Raw genomic sequence first — 19,217 nt, 5'->3', positions numbered from 1 at the left:
TGTGTGGGGTTGCTTCTCAGCCAAGGGAGTGGGCTCTCTCACAATTTTGCCTAAGAACACAGCCATGAATAAAGAATGGTACCAACACATCCTCTGAGAGCAACTTCTCCCAACCATCCAGGAACAGTTCGGTGACGAATAATGCCTTTTTCAGCATGATGGAGCACCTTGCCATAAGGCAAAAGTGATAACTAAGTGGCTCGGGGAACAAAACATCGATATTTTGGGTCCATGGCCAGGAAACTCCCCAGACCTTAATCCCATTGAGAACTTGTGGTCAATCCTCAAGAGGCGGGTGGACAAACAAAATCCCACAAATTCTGACAAACTTCAAGCATTGATTATGCAAGAATGGGCTGCCACCAGTCAGGATGTGGCCCAGAATTTAATTGACAGCATGCCAGGGCGGATTGCAGAGGTCTTTAAAAAGAAGGGTCAACACTGCAAATATTGACTCTTTGCATCAACTTCATGTAATTGTCAATAAAAGCCTTTGACACTTATGAAATGCTTGTAATTATACTTCAGTATTCCATAGTAACATCTGACAAAAATATCGAAAGACACTGAAGCAGCAAACGTTGTGGAAATTCATATTTGTGTCATTCTCAAAACTTTTGGCCACAAGTGTACATACCCCATGACCCGTAACAAACAAATTGCAACACAATCCTCATAAGTTAGTAAAGTCTGAAGTCTTTATTGACAGACCAGCCAATTGAGATGCTGTACAGTGGAGTTGAGAGAAATGATCAAGTTTGTCATATAGCATATGGATGACTTTACTGTAATGAAGGTGTATATATATCAGGCATTATATTATTAAAGGTTCAATGCAGCTGTTTTTTAAAATCTCAATATCAAATAATTAGTAAGTATTCACACCTAGGATATGGCAAACCTAAATAGGTTTCGGAGTGAATAGTTGCTTAACAAGTCAAATAATATGTTGCATGCAATAATAGTGTTTAACATGATTTTTTAATAACTACCTCATCTCTGTACCCCACACATACAATTATTTGTAAGGTCAGAAAGTTTCAGATTTTTGCAATGTTACGTAGATGGAAAAAAGCTATCCTTGAAATAATCTTGATATGTTCGTCAAAAGAGAGATCAGGGTACAGAGTAATGCCGAGGTCCTTCAGTTTTATTTGTTATGACTGTACAACCATCAAGCAAAATCCTAGAGGAAAACCTGGTTAAGTCAGCTTTGCACCAGACACTGGGAGTTGTATTCACCTTTCAGCAGGACAATGACCTAAAACACAAGTTCAAATCTACACTGGAGTTGCTTACCAAGAAGACGGTGAATGTTTTGAGTGGCCGAGTTACAGTATTGACTTAAATCTACTTGGAAATCTATGGCAAGACCTGAAAATGGTTGTCTAGCAATGATCAACAATCAATTTGACAGAGCTTGAAGAATTTTGAAAATAAGAATGTGCAAATGTTACACAATCCAGGTGTGGAAAGCTCTTCTAGACTTACCTAGAAAGACTCACAGATGTAATCACTCCAAAGGGGTTTTTACAAAGTATTGACTTAGGGATGTAAATGAGATATTTCTCTATTTTATTTTCAAAAATTGTGAAAATTATTTAGAAAACATGTTTTAACTCTGTCATTATGAGGTATTGTGTGTAGATGGGTGCGAGAAAAAAAATATATTTAATCTATTATGAATTCAGGCTGTAACACAACAAAATATGGAAAAAGTCACGGGGTTTGAATACTTTCTGAAGGCACTGTATGTTCCCACGGCCCTGTCCGGATGCATGAGCATCACTGGGCAGTCACAGGGGATCATTAGCTCAAAGATTTCATGTGAGGACCCGTGTCCCAATATAGCATTTGATAGGCACAGTCAAGTCCATTCATTACTTATTACTGTAATGTAATTTGAAGATTTGGCTCCATATTTCATCATGAATATCCTAACCTGGCTTAGTGACTATTATTAGAAGGAGGAGGATACTCACACACACACGCCACAGCATGTCAGCCCTTATACAAGCATTTCTCACTTGTATGCATCATTCATCCCTTCCCTTCCTGCTCGACTGTTGCACACACCATACACACACACACACACTGACAACACATACCTACATTCAATCTCTTGGCAAGGAGAGGTCTGTGCAGTCTGCCAGGTTGTTAGTGGTGATATCTGCAGTGTCATGTTCCCAGCTATCTGCTGACTGTCATTGTTCTAGCTGTGGAGGGACCGGAAAGCTTTTATCACAGGGCGTTTTACTAAAGGAATGCTGCCTTTTTTCATTCTCCATTTTCGGTAGACCTAGCAAGGACTGCCCATGTTGTATGTTGACTATCAACATGTTTATTTTGGATACAGCAGTCAATGTAGGCTATCATATTCATGTATGTTGATGGGGTTAGCGATTCAGAATTCATTATTCATCCAAAAGAAAACGCTCAAATGTATAATCCAGTCATTTTCATTTTAAAATCAAACTTGTTACTTCGTAAAAGGTAGACATTTCTGAAGCAAGACCAGCCTAGAAGCACGTCTGTGTCTTAACAATGGAGACTGGTCTTGAGAAAAGGCTTTGGGCCAAAACGTATATACATTATCTTCTCTTGTCCGTGTTGTGACTAGATGTAGAAAAACAGACTTTTACCGGTGGTGTACCTCATGGCTTCTGTCTGTCCTTGTGCCTGGACGTTCTCCTGGCTGCCTGAGGTTGTGTGGAGGTGCACGGGACACAGCACATTGGGACGTTAAGATTCCTCTGTTTTGTCAGCATTCGAGATGGTAACTCCTTCTTCCTCCAACATAACACTAGGTCTCCTAGGCTTAATGTTTAGCTAACCTGTGACCAGACCTGGTAACCCATCAGAGCACTAAACACTCCCCAGGTTTCTTAGATGTGTTGTTATACAATGGTTTACGAGCTTGAACAACTCTTGAGTTGATACCAACAAGTTGAATGTATTGACTATACTGTCGATGTAAGGCCATTGGTGTCATGAGTGCTACACTGCAGGTGAAATAATGGTTGATTATGGGCACAATGAGACTAAAACAGCAATGAGCCTATCTGGAAATACTATGAGGATCTAGGTTAGGGTTATGGTTTAAATGTGTTGGTGTGGGGACCTCGAGTACATCATTGTCCATTCTAAACCTGATGTAATGAATTTCAAAATAGACTTACCGTAATGACATTGATTTGGTCTTTTTAATTTAAATTAATTGAATCAAAGCACACATACAACAGATTCACATTGCTCCTCTATCCTGTGCTAGAGCAAAACAGTCTAAAAGTCTATCATTTCCAATACAAGCACAGAATTGAATAGGGTATTCAATCACACAAAATAGTATCCAGTACAAATGAAGGAAGGACAACCTAAGTACATCAATAGGTAAACTGCTATGAAAATATATTTTTGAGTAAGCAAATTGTTTGATGCAGCACAGCACACAGCCTGCTATTAAAAAAATCTAAATGTTTTTAAGTCCCATGAGGACGTTGAAGCCATTGCTTTGAGCATTTCATCTAGTAAATGTAATAGAAAAGTGTTGCAACCAATGGCTTTCGCAGTACATGCAACACTAGATGTATTTTCAAGGATCAATCCACGTTGACTTTATCAACTGATTGTTCCTATTAAAACAGCAAAACACTTCATAATAAACACAAACGGAACACATTTCCTTTTAAACCTACCTGAATATATTTATTAAACACGAACAGACATCCTAAGCAAACAAAAAAAACTGAGAAAATACAAGATACTACACATTTTGCACACAGGTACATAAGGAGGCCCAAAACAAATATGGCTATGTGCATAATTCTGCATAACTGATTATGCAACACATTCCTACGTAGTCTTGAAAAGGACACTTTCAGTTTCATACAATTTCATATTTTATTCAATTCATTTTTTGCATAGATTTGGCTGTCCCACTTCTCACTTGCTACATTTCTTCAAGGCGATGGATACATGGGTTTATGCTCTGGTTGAAAGACTGGAACATCACGGCTCATGATAAAAATAAAAAACGCAGACATTGCTTGAACATTACTTGGTACTCCCACCGGTCCTCGTCGGGATGTCCTTCTGAAGCATCTGCAGCGTCTGCCTGACGCCCTTCTCCACCCTGCGGAAGTGCATCTTTTTCCAGAAGCTTGGTGCCTGCTTCCTACCCCACTCCAGGTCTCGGAGGAAGATCTGCAGCTGTTCCCTGACGCGTTCGCGCTCCCAGGACAAGGCGTTCTTACTGATGACGCTCAGAATGGGGTGCCAGTCCTCCGAGATGTTCGAGCCCTCGGTGACCGAGGCCAGCACCTTCACGCGCCGCCCCGTGCCGCCCTGCTCCGGCGGGACTCCTCGTACGTACAAGGACTGCTTCCCCACATTGCTGAGAGGATTCAGGTACAAGCTGTCGAACACAATGGAATATATATAGACACATTCAAACGACACTTCATACAAAGACGATGCATAATAAGTGCATGATGAAAAGAAAATAGCCTAAATAAAAGTAGCATAGAAACCATAGTGGTCGAGTCATGCAAGTTAATGTGTGTGTATATAGGAGTCTGCAACTGTTGGCCCACGAGCTAAATCTGGCCCCCACAGAACAATTTATTGCCCCGCCTAACCCCATATACTGTAATTCCAGGACATGTGGGTACGGTGCTGCTTAGCTTACTGCACAGTGTGGATGCTGGGGTGCTCTCTGCAGGCGTCCACCAGGGTCAGAGCAGCGTTGTCCCCGATGTTGTTGTAGGCCACGTTGAGCTCCTGCAGGCCCGTGTGATGGTTGAGCCTCTCGGCCAGCTCGCAGGCCCCCTTGTCGCCCATGCCCGTGTGCATCAGGGACAGCTGTCTGAGAGACTGGTTCCCTAGCAGGGCGTCCAGCAGACAGCGAGCCCCGGACTCTGACAGCGGATTATCACACAGGCTACAGAGGGACAGTCACAGGGCACTGTATCAGCATTCAGACTGGACAAGTGAAGGCTGGTTGAAGCAGCATGTCTGTTAGTTCGACATTAGACCAACCCTCATTTGGACAATGTGGAAGTTTTACATACAGTACATCTCTTATTTGAAGTGTAAAGTGAGCAAATTCTCAAATGAGAGAAATTGTCCCTTTCTGACCAAAGCAAATAAATATGGCAATATTTACTGATAAAGTATTAGTTATGATACTTAAGGTAAGTGGTACATTCCATTGATGAGTTAATTTTTTATTATTACCAATACCTACCTTTTTGAGCCATAGAAAAGGCAATAAGGCCATAAGCTTGGTAAAGAGTCAGCGTCTTACTGTAGAGATCTAATAGTACTGTTGGGTTCAAGTAGTAGATCTCTCAGGAGAATGCAGGACTCAGGACCCAGGCTATTAAACTGGAGACTGAAGACAACGGGGGAAAAAGCATACACAGCTATCACAAACACACGCCCACACACATGCGTTAGCCTGCAATCCACGAACCTCAGGTACTGTCAATAGAGCAACTATTAAATACAAAAGATTGAACACAGATTACACTCCTTTTAAACTTGTGAACTCCAGATTAAAAAAGACATTGAACACAGATTAAACTCCATGTTGCAATTCTTAATGAAGTAACACCATGCTTTTTTTTTTTTTTTTACAACCACAACCAAAAAGCAGGCCAGACTGAATAACCTGATAACACTAAAATAGATAAAGGATATATTATGGGTAATAAAGTCTTCCTTTACTACCAATGCTCCTTCCTTTAATAGCATGAAAATACCCTGTTCTCAATGCCCACAGGGAGTACACTTTTTATGCAGCAAGTCAAACATATTTAGGCTATAATACCATGAATGAACCCATGAATGTTACTTGAAGAATCAAGCTAGGGACCTGATATGTCACTTGGCAGTTATTGATTTTAAGGCCTCCCTCGCGAACATTATCTAGCATTAAAAGCCAAAAAGGCTAATATTTGGAGTGTTAAGGCTTTGGGTCCACTTAGATATTCCACCTGTATTCTGAAAATGATAACATAATTCAATGAGGTGAACCGAGGGTATATGTAGCGTAGTAGGTAAAAATACACTAGTAATATGACCTTTTTACTGTGGTAAGTAGTGACTGTTACCATGGACAGATACAAGAGGTCAATCTTGTGAGTTGGTGAGAACTTTGTAAAAAAAAAAAAAAAAATAGATCCTAACAAAAAAAAGTTTACTTGACTAAAGGCCCACAAATCAAACCTTCTCTCACTTGAGGTTGTGCGTGTGGCGGAAGGCGGGCCACAGCATGGTCAGCAGGTCGTTGGTCAGGTGACAGGAAGAAAGGTCCAGTTCCTCCAGGTGGTACCTCGTGGGTGCGCAGGCCAGCACAGAGCTCAGGACAAAGCATTTGAGGGGCGTCATGCGCACGGTGGACAGCTTGATGCTGCGGATGGAGAGCAGGACCTCTGCCGTGAGCCGGGGATTCTGGAACTCGTAGAGGAGCACCAGCAGGTCCATGAGCTCCTCAGGGGGCTGCCACTTCACGATCTCCGCCGCCAAGTGCCTCTTGAGGGTCCGTGTGATCTGAGCCACCGTGGTGCTCTTGATGCTGCAGCCCAGCTGCTCCAGCAGAACCCGGTTCTCGTAGTGAAGCAGGCCGCCCATGAAGATAGGGTAGAGCTCGAAGGCCCGGCTGTCCAGGCGCTCCTGGGGCTGGGGGCCGTGAACTCCCAGCAGGCTCTGCTCCACTTGGTCCAGCACGTCCTCGTTGAAGCTGTCCTCGCTGCGGAACATCTCTGCCGCCATGGTGCGGGCGATGCGGCCCTTGCTGCGGCTGCTGATCTTTTCAAACAGGCTGGGAAAGAGCTTGAGCAGGTTGAAAACAGCAAAGACCCTGAGGGGGATGAACTTGGAGATGATGCTGATGAGGGTGTTGACATCTTCGCCCACTTGGCCGATGACCACGGTCACCTCTTTGCTCAGTTTCTCCAGAGCCGTCTTGTTCTCGCCGAGGACGACGTACAGGGCAGCCAGGTACTCTTGCATGGCGGGAATGGCAAACACGTAGCGCTTCTCCTTTTCCCCAAGCTCTGACCCTTTGGTCTCGACGCAGGGCACCAGGAAGAAGTCGAGGACGTCAGTGCGGAACACGGCCAGCTGACGCAGTTCCTCATCTGTTTTGGTCTTACCCCCCACAAACTGTTCCAGTTCCTCCTCGGAGAAGGAAGTGCGCTTTTTGGAGACGCCGTCAAAGGCCAGTTTGCCCACAGTGCGGACTACATAGAGCATCAATGAGTTCTGGTCATCTGGAGAAGATACAGCCCCACCCATGTCCAGCACCTCCCCTCCAAAGTTGAGTCTCAGAAAGCTGGTATAGATACCAGTTAGCGTACGTATGGGTGCCTGTGCGTCGGTGAAATGTAAAAAGTGGAGGATGGCACAAGTCAGCCAGCAATAGGAAGGTAAAAAGCAGGCGGCCGCCAGCTGGCTCTCCCTCTGTAGGTTGAGGTAAAGCAGCTCGATGAGGGAGTGGGCCTCCTGGTTTCTCGGCTTATCTCCAATCTGTTGCAGCAGTCGGCTTGTGAAGTATGCTCGCTGGCGATCTGGGTCATTAAAGCCATATATCTGTGCGTAGCGTTTCACATACTTTGTAGGGATGTGGTCAAGGGCAGACAACCTGGTGGTGACCAAAATACTGGCCTAAAAAAAATGGAGTTAAATTATCAATACATGTACCTTACTAAAAATGTTTCATCACAACTTACTGGGGTTGGAAATAGACATACTGAACCTGATTGAAGTTGATAACCTTGAATGGTAACATACTGTATTTTTCTGTTTGATTTTATGGCAGCATCTGCATTGCTCAAACAGCACTTTCCTTAGCACACAGCACATTTTACTGTATGTAACTGACTAAATGTAGGTTGTGGGCCCTTACCTCAGGCAGCAGGTACTTCCTGAGCAGGTTCACCACCACTGCCCCGGATGGGAGAGCCTCGTTGGGGTCGCTGCACAGCTCTGTGGCACTAATGCGGAAGTCCAGTTTCATCTTCTCCATGCCGTTAAACAGAAACAACACATCCTTGGCCTGGTCGCTCTCTCCACTCAGCATGGGGATCTTTTTCAGGTGCAGGTATTTCCTGCTGACTAGGTCTCTCAATGATGTGGACTTGGATAACTGGGAGAGGTCCTCGCAGGAGAAGGGCACCAGTAGTTTGAACTGGGTCAAAGTGAGCCCGGCACACCAGTCTAGAACCAGCTTCCGCACCACTGTGCTCTTCCCTGTCCCGACCGCCCCGTACAGCAGCACGTTAAGGCCCCGCTCCCTGCCTCCTTGCTGAGTGGGCTCAAAGAGCTGCTCCACGGTGACCGAGTCGCTCTGGGGGGCCTGGGATGGCTTGAGGAGGGGGGTGATTAAGGGCCCTTTCCTCTCTTCTGGCTTCCTCTCCAGGATGAGTGGCTCCACATGCATGGTCTCGGGGGTGAAGTAGCCCCCGAATTGCTTCTCTTCCTGAGGTAGGTGGCTGAACCATAAGGTCAACTTCTTCTTGTGGATCTCAATGGGATCTGTGAAGGAAAGGACCAGTATTTAAACACAGCAATGAACGAACACATTCTCTTGAATTATCAAGACCACCAAGATTACTGAAATACCTATGCCAAAACCTCTCGTTAAAGGATTAGTATGGCCACACATTACCTACAGTAGGATTAACTATCTTCTTATAATCTATGTAACCACCCTATAACAGACCCGTAAGTACAGAACAGTAAGGAACATGCAGTTATGGAACACTTACCACTTTGCTCTTACTTGTTGTTGCTTTTTAATACTTGTCAGTTTATTGCATACTTATTTTCCTTATAGTTCCTAATACATAGCGGGGACCTACACAATAGACGGTGTGAATTACGAGGACCAGACTTCAACCTTAAGTGATGGGACATATGTACAAAATTCGGTTTACCTGTTTGATTATGGACTAGACTGGAGCAAAAAAACCTTGAATGAAATCCACTGGCTGAATAGGAGGAGTATTTCAACCTCCTCCATAGTCCTCCTGGAAGCCTCAGCTGTCTGTGGGGGTGGACACAGAGAGGCTCACTCAACAACACTGACTATTTCTCTACTGACGTGTCACAACAGGTAGCAAGTCTCCAGGACACACACACACACACACACACACACAATACTGACCGAGCACTAAGACTAGCACTTTAAGGTTTCCTGGACACAGATTAAGCCTAGTCCTGGACTAAAAAGCAAGCTCAATGGAGAATTGCCATTAAAAAATGCTTTTTAGTCCAGTATTAGGCTTCATCTGTATCCGGGAAACTGCCCCTATGTGTTGTCTACCTACACTGTATGTAGGGGTGGAACTGTAAAATGTCAATGTCCGGGTAATGAGTAGTTGGTTTGGTGTTTCTGTCAAATGTGCACGTCTGTAGAAGAGAATGTTGACTCACCTGGGACATGAGCTCATCTTCCTATAAGTGAGGACTCTGCTGAGATTCACACCTGAAGACAAACACAGTCACTACGCCATATAATTCTCAGTGGTTATAAGGAATACATAATACATACAGTATGCTGTAAATATTCCCTCCCTCACTCAATTTATTACAATTGTTATACAGACATAACAATACTGTTATGCTACACAGACAACATTTTTGTCACCTCTTTGTGAAATAGAGATGTTAGATTTGGGGAGTACATCATTGAGAGTGCCTCGCCATCTCCTCCTGAGGACCCCTGAGCCGATCCAACACTGCCACATCCTCCTAGTAGGCTTTCAACACTGTCAAAGGAAAGCAAATCAGTCAACGAGCCAATAACTGTCTCCAATTTCATTGATTCATTTGGTTACAAGGAAACAACGTCATTTATTCCGAAGAAAGCTTGAATGCATGACTCACCTGTTCCAACTAGTTTACATCTTGAGGAAACGTAAACAGTGCTTCCACTTCCTGATCCTAAGTCTCTGTTTCCCGAGGGTCTTGGTTTACCGTAGTTTAACGTGAACCTGCAACGCAACATGACAGTCAACTTAGTGCAGTATATCATATCAATGACCCCCAAAAAGCACAACGTCACCTACTAAGTCAATGACACAGTAAGTGTTTTTGACATCGTCAACACTCTCTTGGTTACATCGAAGCTAAGTAAGTGTTAGTTCCCACTGGGCACAAGACGTCAATTCAACATCTATTCCATATTCACACAAATATAATTTCACTAAAAAGCATTCATACACACATGTAGGAAAGGAAACACTATACCCATCCAACCCTATGAAAAGTTTGTCCCAGTCCCAATGTGTTTCCTCTGTGTTCTCTCAGGATCAGACATGTAGCTAATAGGCTAGACTGTGCTGCTCCACTTTCCAGCTGCTTGCTCTTGACTGGCCAGACAAGCTGAGTCATGACAGCAATAAAAGATATGCACTCCTAGAGGCAATGTGAGAGAGGCCCGGAACAGTCTTCTCCCAAACCACCACACCATTCCCCGTGTCCAATCCCTACTCAGCACAGCTAATTTACACTGTGTAAGGCCCTCCCCTTTTTCAATTTATCCACCTATCCCTCTCCCACTCTCTTTTGTCCTCCCTCAATGCATGGAATCTCAGCCACTCTCCGTAGGAAGGTCAACAATTTTGGAACATATGGGCAGTCTATCAGAGGAGGCTTGTGGGAGGAGCTATAGGAGGACGGCTCATTGTAATGTCTGGAATGGAATTAATGGAATGGAATCAAACAAATGGAAACCACATGTTTGACTCGGTTCCATTTATTCATTTCCAGCCATTACAATGAGCCCGTCTTCATATAGCTCCTACCACCAGCCTCTTCTGCAGTCTGAGTCTATTAATGCACTGGTGTGCCCCATAAGACGTTTACATTATCTGTGTTAAAGGACAAGGTCACAGGGTTGTCATTTCAGCTAAACTTAGGGTATGGAAAAGTGTCACATCAAACAGCAGTAACCTAGCCAAAGCCATCTACTACAGCCATCGTTTACCTCTGCAATGTGCAGTGGCGTGTATTCATGGATGCCAAGGGAAGCAAGGCTCCCCCAAAACATTTTACTAAGAACAACCTTTTAAAAAGACTAAATAATGTATCTTTTGTCTCTCCTCAATGTGTTTCAAATGTCATTCAATTAGCAGGAGTCTGAATGTATCTCACCGGAGAAAGCATCCGAGCAAACGAAACAACACCCCTCTATCTCAGTATGTGTAACCCCTCTATCTGATGCTTTCTGCTCATAAACAGTATGACATTGTTCCTGCCCGTAGCATTAAATGCAACGGAAGCCAGCGAGCATTTGGCCTCCCTTGATAAAAAAATATATTAAATAATAGCCAATCAGTGTTGAGCTAAACTAAGTGACCTCAGCTGTGAATGGTCCTGGTGCACCAAAAAAAGAAAAAAGTGTCAAGGGGAGCCAGTTTGGATTTGGCTTCACACCAATCACATCAGAAGCCAAACGTCATTGCATCTCGTTGTGTTGTTGCGATCCGGTGGGTGGCTAGCTAAAATTGGCCCATTCCTAAATTAGCCATGGATGGAGAAGGGGATTTGGACTTGTGGTTTTACTTAATTCTCCGCACTGGCTAATGATTATAATGGCGATTGTGATCCAACCACAAATGTATACATTGTGCCCCTAGCCTGCGATGATGGAAGTTCAACATGTAGCTAAATGTAGTAGGCCTGCCACATTGTTGCCCATGAAAGGAAGTTAGGCTAGCGAGCAAGCATTTTAGCCTGGTAGCCTAGAACAAAAAACAAAAGCATGTACTGTATGACAGAGTCATAGACCATTTAGGCAACATGAAAAAGGAGGATGGCATTGCTGACTTATCTCAACAAGTAGGGTGAATCAAGTTTTTTCTACTTGCAAACACACACACACACAGAAATCAGTACTATGGACAGCCACATCATATTTAGTTTACGTTGATTGGACTAAATAGTTTTTGATATCTTTTAGTTGTTACTGTATTAATCGAATCACCTATGCTTAGTCTATGTTAAAGTTGAAATGGTGCAGGATTAATGGAGGCCTGGTTTCTTTGCGAAAACTCTCCATGGTTCAAAATCAATAGTTGTTTAGTAGTCTGAAAATAACGGGAAAATGTACTTGCTTGACTATGCTGTAGGGCATGTAACTGTTTGTTACATGCAATATGTTTTGTGGACTTAACCAGAGATGTTTCTCTCCGGTTTTTGCGATGAAACAAAGATATGGTTGAATTTATTCTGCCACTGTGTCTTCTTATTGTCTCAGCCTTAGGCCTATATCAACTAACAAGTTATAGAGCAAACAATGCAATTATCACAACACATAGGTTGCAATAATTATGGCTTTTTCCCCCCCTGCCTTGCCTACTTTTGGTCCTGGCACCTGCGCTCTAGCCAACAGCTCGCAGATACAGCACGGGTAGGCTCTGCGGGTATAGTCTGAGATTATTGTGATAAGGTCAAGAATATTTGCATTTGTCAAACGGATGTCAAGCATCGATAATCATGTCACCAGAATAAGACCCTCGATATTTATTGCAAAGGAGCATCAAGATCACAGTGGACTTCCACCACCCCTGTGATGTTCATTAGGGATGCACGATATATCGGTAGCTAAAAATGCCAACATCGGCCTGACGTCTAGTTTAACGCCGATCTGCAAAACCAATGTCAAAGCTGACGTGCATACCTATTTAACGTAAGTAGATGATGTAATGATGCCACCAAAAATACAGCGCTACACAGAACAAAAGTAGAAAGATACTAAGCGCACACTTCCAACAACTAAACAAGTTCAAGTCGAGCAGTCATTTGAAAGAATAGGAAAATCTAAGCGAGATATAGTGGGGCAAAAAAGTATTTAGTCAGCCACCAATTGTGCAAGTTCTCCCACTTAAAAAGATGAGAGGCCTGTAATTTTCATCATAGACAAAATGAGAAAAGAAAATCACATTGTAGGATTTTTTATGAATTTATTTGCAAATTATGGTGGAAAATAAGTATTTGGTCACCTACAAACAAGCAAGATTTCTGGCTCTCACAGACCTGTAACTTCTTCTTTAAGAGGCTCCTCTGTCCTCCACTCGTTACCTGTATTAATGGCACCTGTTTGAACTTGTTATCAGTATAAAAAACACCTGTCCACAACCTCAAACAGTCACACTACAAACTCCACTATGGCCAAGACCAAAGAGCTGTCAAAGGACACCAGAAACAAAATTGTAGACCTGCACCAGGCTGGTAAGACTGAATCTGCAATAGGTAAGCAGCTTGGTTTGAAGAAATCAACTGTGGGAGCAATTATTCGGAAATGGAAGACCACTGATAATCTCCCTCGATCTGGGGCTCCACGCAAGATCTCACCACGTGGGGTCAAAATGATCACAAGAACGGTGAGCAAAAATCCCAGAACCACACGGGGGGACCTAGTGAATGACCTGCAGAGAGCTGGGACCAAAGTAACAAAGCCTACCATCAGTAACACACTACGCCGCCAGGGACTCAAATCCTGCAGTGCCAGACGTGTCCCCCTGCTTAAGCCAGTACATGTCCAGGCCCGTCTGAAGTTTGCTAGAGAGCATTTGGATGATCCAGAAGAAGATTAGGAGAATGTCATATGGTCAGATGAAAACAAAATATAACTTTTTGGTAAAAACTCAACTCGTCGTGTTTGGAGGACAAAGAATGCTGAGTTGCATCCAAAGAACACCATACCTACTGTGAAGCATGGGGGTGGAAACATCATGCTTTGGGGCTGTTTTTCTGCAAAGGGACCAGGACGACTGATCCGTGTAAAGGAAAGAATGAATGGGGCCATGTATCGTGAGATTTTGAGTGAAAACCTCCTTCCATCAACAAGGGCATTGAAGATGAAACGTGGCTGGGTCTTTCAGCATGACAATGATCCCAAACACACCGCCTGGGCAATGAAGGAGTGGCTTCGTAAGAAAAACATTTCCACCTCGATGCTAGGTACAAGGACTGCTACTTCGATGCAGACAAGAAACAGGGTTTACGTGAAATGTTACATACACAGCTGGACAAGATGGAAAAGGACACAGTGACAGTGCGCACCGAGGAAGAGCGGCCATGGACAGACAGAGCTGAAACTTCACGGCTTGACATGTATGATGAAATCCTGGTTGAGAATGAAACGACTGAACAAATGAACAACGAAGCAGCACAGCAAGTAAGTGAAAGAAATAGGCTTTGATTATGTTTTCTGGTAATGGGGACATATGTAAATGCAAACAAAATAACTTTTGGTGTGGTGTGTGTAACCTTTATTTAACTAGGCAAGTCAGTTAAGAACAAATGTTTATTTACAATGACGGCCTACCCCGGCCAACGCTGGGCAATTGTGCGCCGCCCTATGAGACTCCCAATCACAGCCGGATGTGATACAGCCTGGATTCAAACCAGGGACTGTAGTGAAGCCTCTGAACTGAGATTCAGTGACTTTGACCGCTGCGTCCATGTGTGTGTGTTAACTATTGAACTGTACTAGAAGGCTTAAAAGGATGCAAAAATGGTAAATATCAGTATTGTTTTTTTGGCAAGGAAAATATTGAATATCGGTATCTGCCAAAAATGTCATATCAGTGCATCCCTAATGTTCATAAGTTATTTCATCTGTAGCCTAGTAAACTGCATGGTTTTCAGTCATAGTGGGAGGAGGACCACACACCATATCAACATGTTACTCCAAGTGAACTTTGATATGATGGTTATTATATCAATATTTGCACATAAAGGCGTTTCCACTGGCATTTCTCGCATAATTAATTTTAGACACAAAAATAACAAATTCCGTTGTATCAAAACTAACTGTTTCCATCACAGCTGCCATACATTTTTTTTAATGCTGTATGACTTTAGTCGCATAAAAACTGTGGATGGGAACGTGGTTACTGTTTCTTCTTATTGTCTCGCACTTAGACGTATGTGTCATGGTGGCAAGGCATATGAACTAACAGGTTATAGTGGAAACAACGAAATTATCACAAACACATCGGTTGTAATATGGATTATTTTTATGGCTTGGCTTCTCCAGTGATTTTACCCACACACCACTGACAATGTGTTGAGAAAAAGATCCCGCTGTTGATTGGAGCTGCATGGATGCGCTCTACATAAAGCCAGCCAACCATACAAACAACCTCCCCTCCCTCCCCCAGACGTCCGCATGGTCCTAAAGCCAGTTATCATAATCATTAACTGTATTTGCCTTTTAATCGGGATTGGAATGGTGTGGCCATACACAATTGACGCCCCTGGGAAGGACCAGGAGGAATAAAGCATAGAAAAAATAAATATAGGTTTTCAATGCATAAACCAAATGCCCCTTTTGCTGTAGGCGGGTACAGTATTTGGTAGCTCTTAAACTCAAGGCAGCATTCTGCCTTCTCCTTACAGTTTTCAGCAGTTAGCTTCGCCCACAACTGGCTCATGTGAACTACAATTTCGACGCTGCGTTTGAACGTTAAAAAACGTAAATAATCATTGCTTGCAATACCACTTTCGACACATAATGGCCTGTATCTTTCATCAGGGAGAAAGAATCCTTCAAATAAAAAAGATAAACTGCTACAGTTCGTGTTGCACAGATCCATACATGGGTGCCTCCATCCAACTACACTTCTGCACATTTTTTAGTTATGTTTGATTCTCCGAACCCCGGGATATCCTGCAATATTTGGATTTTTATACTTTTTATTCATGGAAATTCACTACTGAGCTGTATTCTAGCTCAGGTGGAGGCGAAATTCACTACTGAGCTGTATTCTAGCTCAGGTGGTCGCCTCCATCTTCAATCTATTTTCTGTAAACAAGCGCTGTAACATGCAATGTAATGGAACTGTGAGTCATGAACAAGGGCATAGTATTTTTTTGGGACACACCCCTAATTTGATTGGCATAGTTCAGTGCCCCCGTGCATAGTCATTAAAATGTAAACTGGGTGATTCCTCATTTCTTTACAGGAAATATTCTTAGTATCAAGGCATCTGGATATAAACAGAGGGATACTCAGCTTGTCATGAGAGACACTCCAATGAGAGACACTAAGTACAGTAGATGGAACTGCTTCAACGAGCAAAAACGTTAGCCTATATTCTGAATCGTAGGCTATTCCCCAGTTACGCAACAAAACTGTGCCATGCGCACTCCAGCAATTCTGATTTGATACATTGTAGCAATGTGGGCAAGCGAAACAGGCTACATTGTTGCTCAATGAAAGACATGTGCAATGGCGAAATACACATATTCCGGGGCATAAAAGGAGCTCAGTCGACTGGTGACAGTGACAGACAGCCCCAAAAATAAATAAAAAAGACAGTGACAGACAGCCCTGACGACGGTGTCCTTGGAGAGAAAATGTTCCTAGTTAACGTACATGCGTACAAAAAAAGTCGCGAAATGAAGCGTAGTCATAGCCAAGTTTGAGGCATAGAACGTTGCTTTTCTAAAAACTGAAACGGTTACCAAAACCTTCTTGACTGAGTCGACGACGTTTAATCGTTTATCATTTTAGCCATTAGATAGCCTAACGTATTCAGAGTTGCTATCGCTTACCTCTCTTCTCAGAAGAAGTCAGTCATCATAACATACCCGAGATATTTTGTTGACTCGGTCTAGCATCCGGAATGATTTGCTCGTGCAGAAGAAGAAAATATGACCGCAATAATTTTCATGTGGCGCAAAGTAGGCTAGACCACTTCCTCAGCTGAACTGACTGTGTACAAATGGTGCTGTCAGTATGTCGCGGCCTGATGCCCATTACCCTTGTGCGAGAAAGCATGGTGAAGCCTAATTTGGCTGGCTGGCTGGCAGGCAGCTCCTTAACCCTAGGATATAGTCAAGTCAAGGGTATTGCATCTGGGGTGAAAAATGCATTCTACTATAAATCTCGTTTTAACTTCATAAGTTAACATAATTGTTGATAAAACGTTTACTGTTGACAGGAGAACAAGAGGAGACAATAGGACGAGGTGGATAATTTTATAATAAGGCCGTTTAATCACATGTAAAGACATCTTAGTAAAATCTTGCAGCAAGGCTCTTTCTGTCTGATTCTTATGGAACCGTCCGGAAAAGAGAGTAGTTTAAGCAGTTGTACAGTTTTATATAGACAACAAGCAAAGTGGGTTGATCTGGAAGTCTGGCCTTCCGATTGGTCGATCTGGGTCTTGGGTAGTCCTGAACAGGCCTGGTGTCAACGTTCCATTGGTTCCTGAGATAGTTCTTTGTCTTGAGCCCCAACCATGTGTTGGGTGTGTTCTGTGGTTATCATGGGGGAGGGGAATTGTGTGTGTCTGTAGTTGGTGTCTTAATAAGTCCAGCATATGTCCAAGAGAAATGAGGAGTATGTGTATTTTGTATAAAATATGGCTTATGTTGAAATGTAGTTATTACTAGTTTCCAGTCTCTATTACAATTTCTTACATAATACATGTTTCATCTTTCTTATTAAAACTGTGAGTCTTGTAAACAAGTTAATGCCAACAAATCCAATAGGCCTACATGCAGTGGCGATTTTACGATGTAAATCTTGGTGGGGCAAACAAACAAAATGTTTTTTAGATGCATGGCAGCAAAGCCACTACGCAACACAACACTAAACAATACATTCATTGCACTATGACGGTGACAAACGGTACCCACAAACTGTTAGGGCCTACATAAAGCTGTCCCAACACCGTACAACTGCTGCACCTGGCTATCAGCAGAGCCTTGCCTGGCAGTGAAAGAAGTAATTCAGTCTCATATCTCTGCCTTTGAAAAAAGCATAGCTGATATGGCTGACTTGCTTAAACAAATGTGGTTTCTACTGACAATTGAGATGTACACACTATGGCATAAGGGGACGACAAGCGGATTCGAGGCAATCCGTAATTTTGATTAAGACAGTAATGAGCAAGCTAGGACAGACGCAGCCAATACACAGTTGGAGTCAAGTTTACATACACCTTAGCCAAATACATTTCAACTCAGTTTTTCACAATTCCTGACATTTAATCCTAGTAAAGATTCCCTGTTTTAGGTCAGTTAGGATCCCCACTTTATTTTAAGAATGTGAAATGTCAGAATAATAGTAGAGATAATGATTTATTTCAGCTTTATTTCTTTCATCACATTCCCAGTGGGTCAGAAGTTTACATACACTCAATTAGTATTTAGTAGCATTGCCTTTTAAATTGTTTAACTTGGGTCAAACGTTTCTGGTAGCCTTCCACAAGCTTCCCACAATAAGTTGGGTGAATTTTGGCCCATTCCTCCTGACAGAGCTGGTGTAATGGAGTCAGGTTTGTAGGCCTCCTTGCTCGCAAACGCTTTTTCAGTTCTGCCCACAAATTTTCTAGGCATTGGAGTGGCCATTCTTTGTGATGGCCACTCCAATACCTTGACTTTGTTGTACTTAAGCCATTTTGCCACAACTTTGTAAGTATGCTTGGGGTCATTGTCCATTTGGAAAGCCCATTTGCGACCTAGCTTGAACTTCCTTACTGATGTCTTGAGATGTTGCTTCAATATATTCACATAATTTTACTTTCTCATGATGCCATCTATTTTGTGAAGTGCACCAGTCCCTCCTGCAGCAAAGCACCCCCACAACATGATGCCGCCACCCCCGTGCTTCACAGTTGGGATGGTGTTCTGCTTGCAAGCCTCCCCCTTTTTCCTCCAAACATAACCATGGTCATTATGGCCAAACAGTTCTATTTTTGTTTCATCAGACCAGAAAACATTTCTCCAAAAAGTACAATCTTTGTCCCCATGTGCAGTTGCAAACCGTAGTCTGGCTTTTTTATGGCGGTTTTGGAGCAGTGGCTTCTTCCTTGCTGAGCAGCCTGTCAGGTTATGTCGATATAGGACTCGTTTTAGTGTGGATATAGATACTTTTATACCTGTTTCCTCCAGCATCTTCACAAGGTCCTTTGCTGTTGTTCTGGGATTGATTTGCACTTTTCGCACCAAAGTACGTTCATCTCTAGGAGACAGAACACGTCGCCTACCTGAGCGGTATGATAGCTGCGTGGTCCCATGGTGTTTATACTTACGTGCTATTGTTTGTACAGATGTACACGGTACCTTCAGGCGTTTGGAAATTGCTCCCAAGGATAAACCAGACTTGTGGAGGTCTACAATTCTTTTTTCTGGGGCCTTGGCTGATTTATTTTGATTTTCCAATGATGTCAAGCAAAGAGGCACTGAGTTTG

At 43.1% G+C, this 19,217-nt stretch overlaps 1 protein-coding gene across 4 annotated transcripts; it reads right to left on the bottom strand.

Moving 5' to 3' along the window:
- Positions 1-3,184: 3,184 nt before the first annotated feature.
- Positions 3,185-16,851, bottom strand: LOC129832413 (NLR family member X1-like). 4 transcript variants are annotated; one of them, XM_055896458.1, is made up of 10 exons: positions 16,573-16,851; positions 9,892-9,998; positions 9,653-9,773; positions 9,439-9,490; positions 8,940-9,049; positions 7,910-8,538; positions 6,239-7,668; positions 5,306-5,392; positions 4,688-4,939; positions 3,185-4,414 (listed from the first exon to the last, which is right to left on the bottom strand). In XM_055896458.1, exons 3-10 carry the CDS (start codon positions 9,750-9,752, stop codon positions 4,054-4,056), a joined length of 3,021 nt encoding a protein of 1,006 aa, XP_055752433.1. In that variant the 5' UTR covers positions 9,753-9,773; positions 9,892-9,998; positions 16,573-16,851; the 3' UTR covers positions 3,185-4,053. The 4 variants fall into 4 exon arrangements, with proteins under 4 accessions (XP_055752433.1, XP_055752435.1, XP_055752436.1 ...); XM_055896460.1 differs by having other exon boundaries at positions 16,609-16,851; XM_055896461.1 differs by lacking the exon at positions 16,573-16,851 and adding an exon at positions 10,232-10,622.
- Between the last annotated feature and the right edge of the window lie 2,366 nt (positions 16,852-19,217).

The sequence above is a fragment of the Salvelinus fontinalis genome, chromosome 33, assembly GCF_029448725.1.
Source record: "Salvelinus fontinalis isolate EN_2023a chromosome 33, ASM2944872v1, whole genome shotgun sequence".
Classification (NCBI taxonomy): domain Eukaryota; kingdom Metazoa; phylum Chordata; class Actinopteri; order Salmoniformes; family Salmonidae; genus Salvelinus; species Salvelinus fontinalis.
The sequence above is the reverse complement of the archived record's forward strand: the minus strand, read 5'-3'. Positions and strand labels throughout refer to the sequence as shown.

Coding starts and splice junctions, on each gene's coding strand:
- LOC129832413 (XM_055896458.1), bottom strand. CDS start 9,752: ATGTGGCAGTGTTGGATCGGCTCAGGGGTCCTCAGGAGGAGATGGCGA. Junction 4,940..5,305: donor AGTACTATTAGATCTCTACA/GTAAGACGCTGA, acceptor GTCCCTCTGTAG/CCTGTGTGATAATCCGCTGT. Junction 4,415..4,687: donor CCCAGCATCCACACTGTGCA/GTAAGCTAAGCA, acceptor TGTGTTCGACAG/CTTGTACCTGAATCCTCTCA.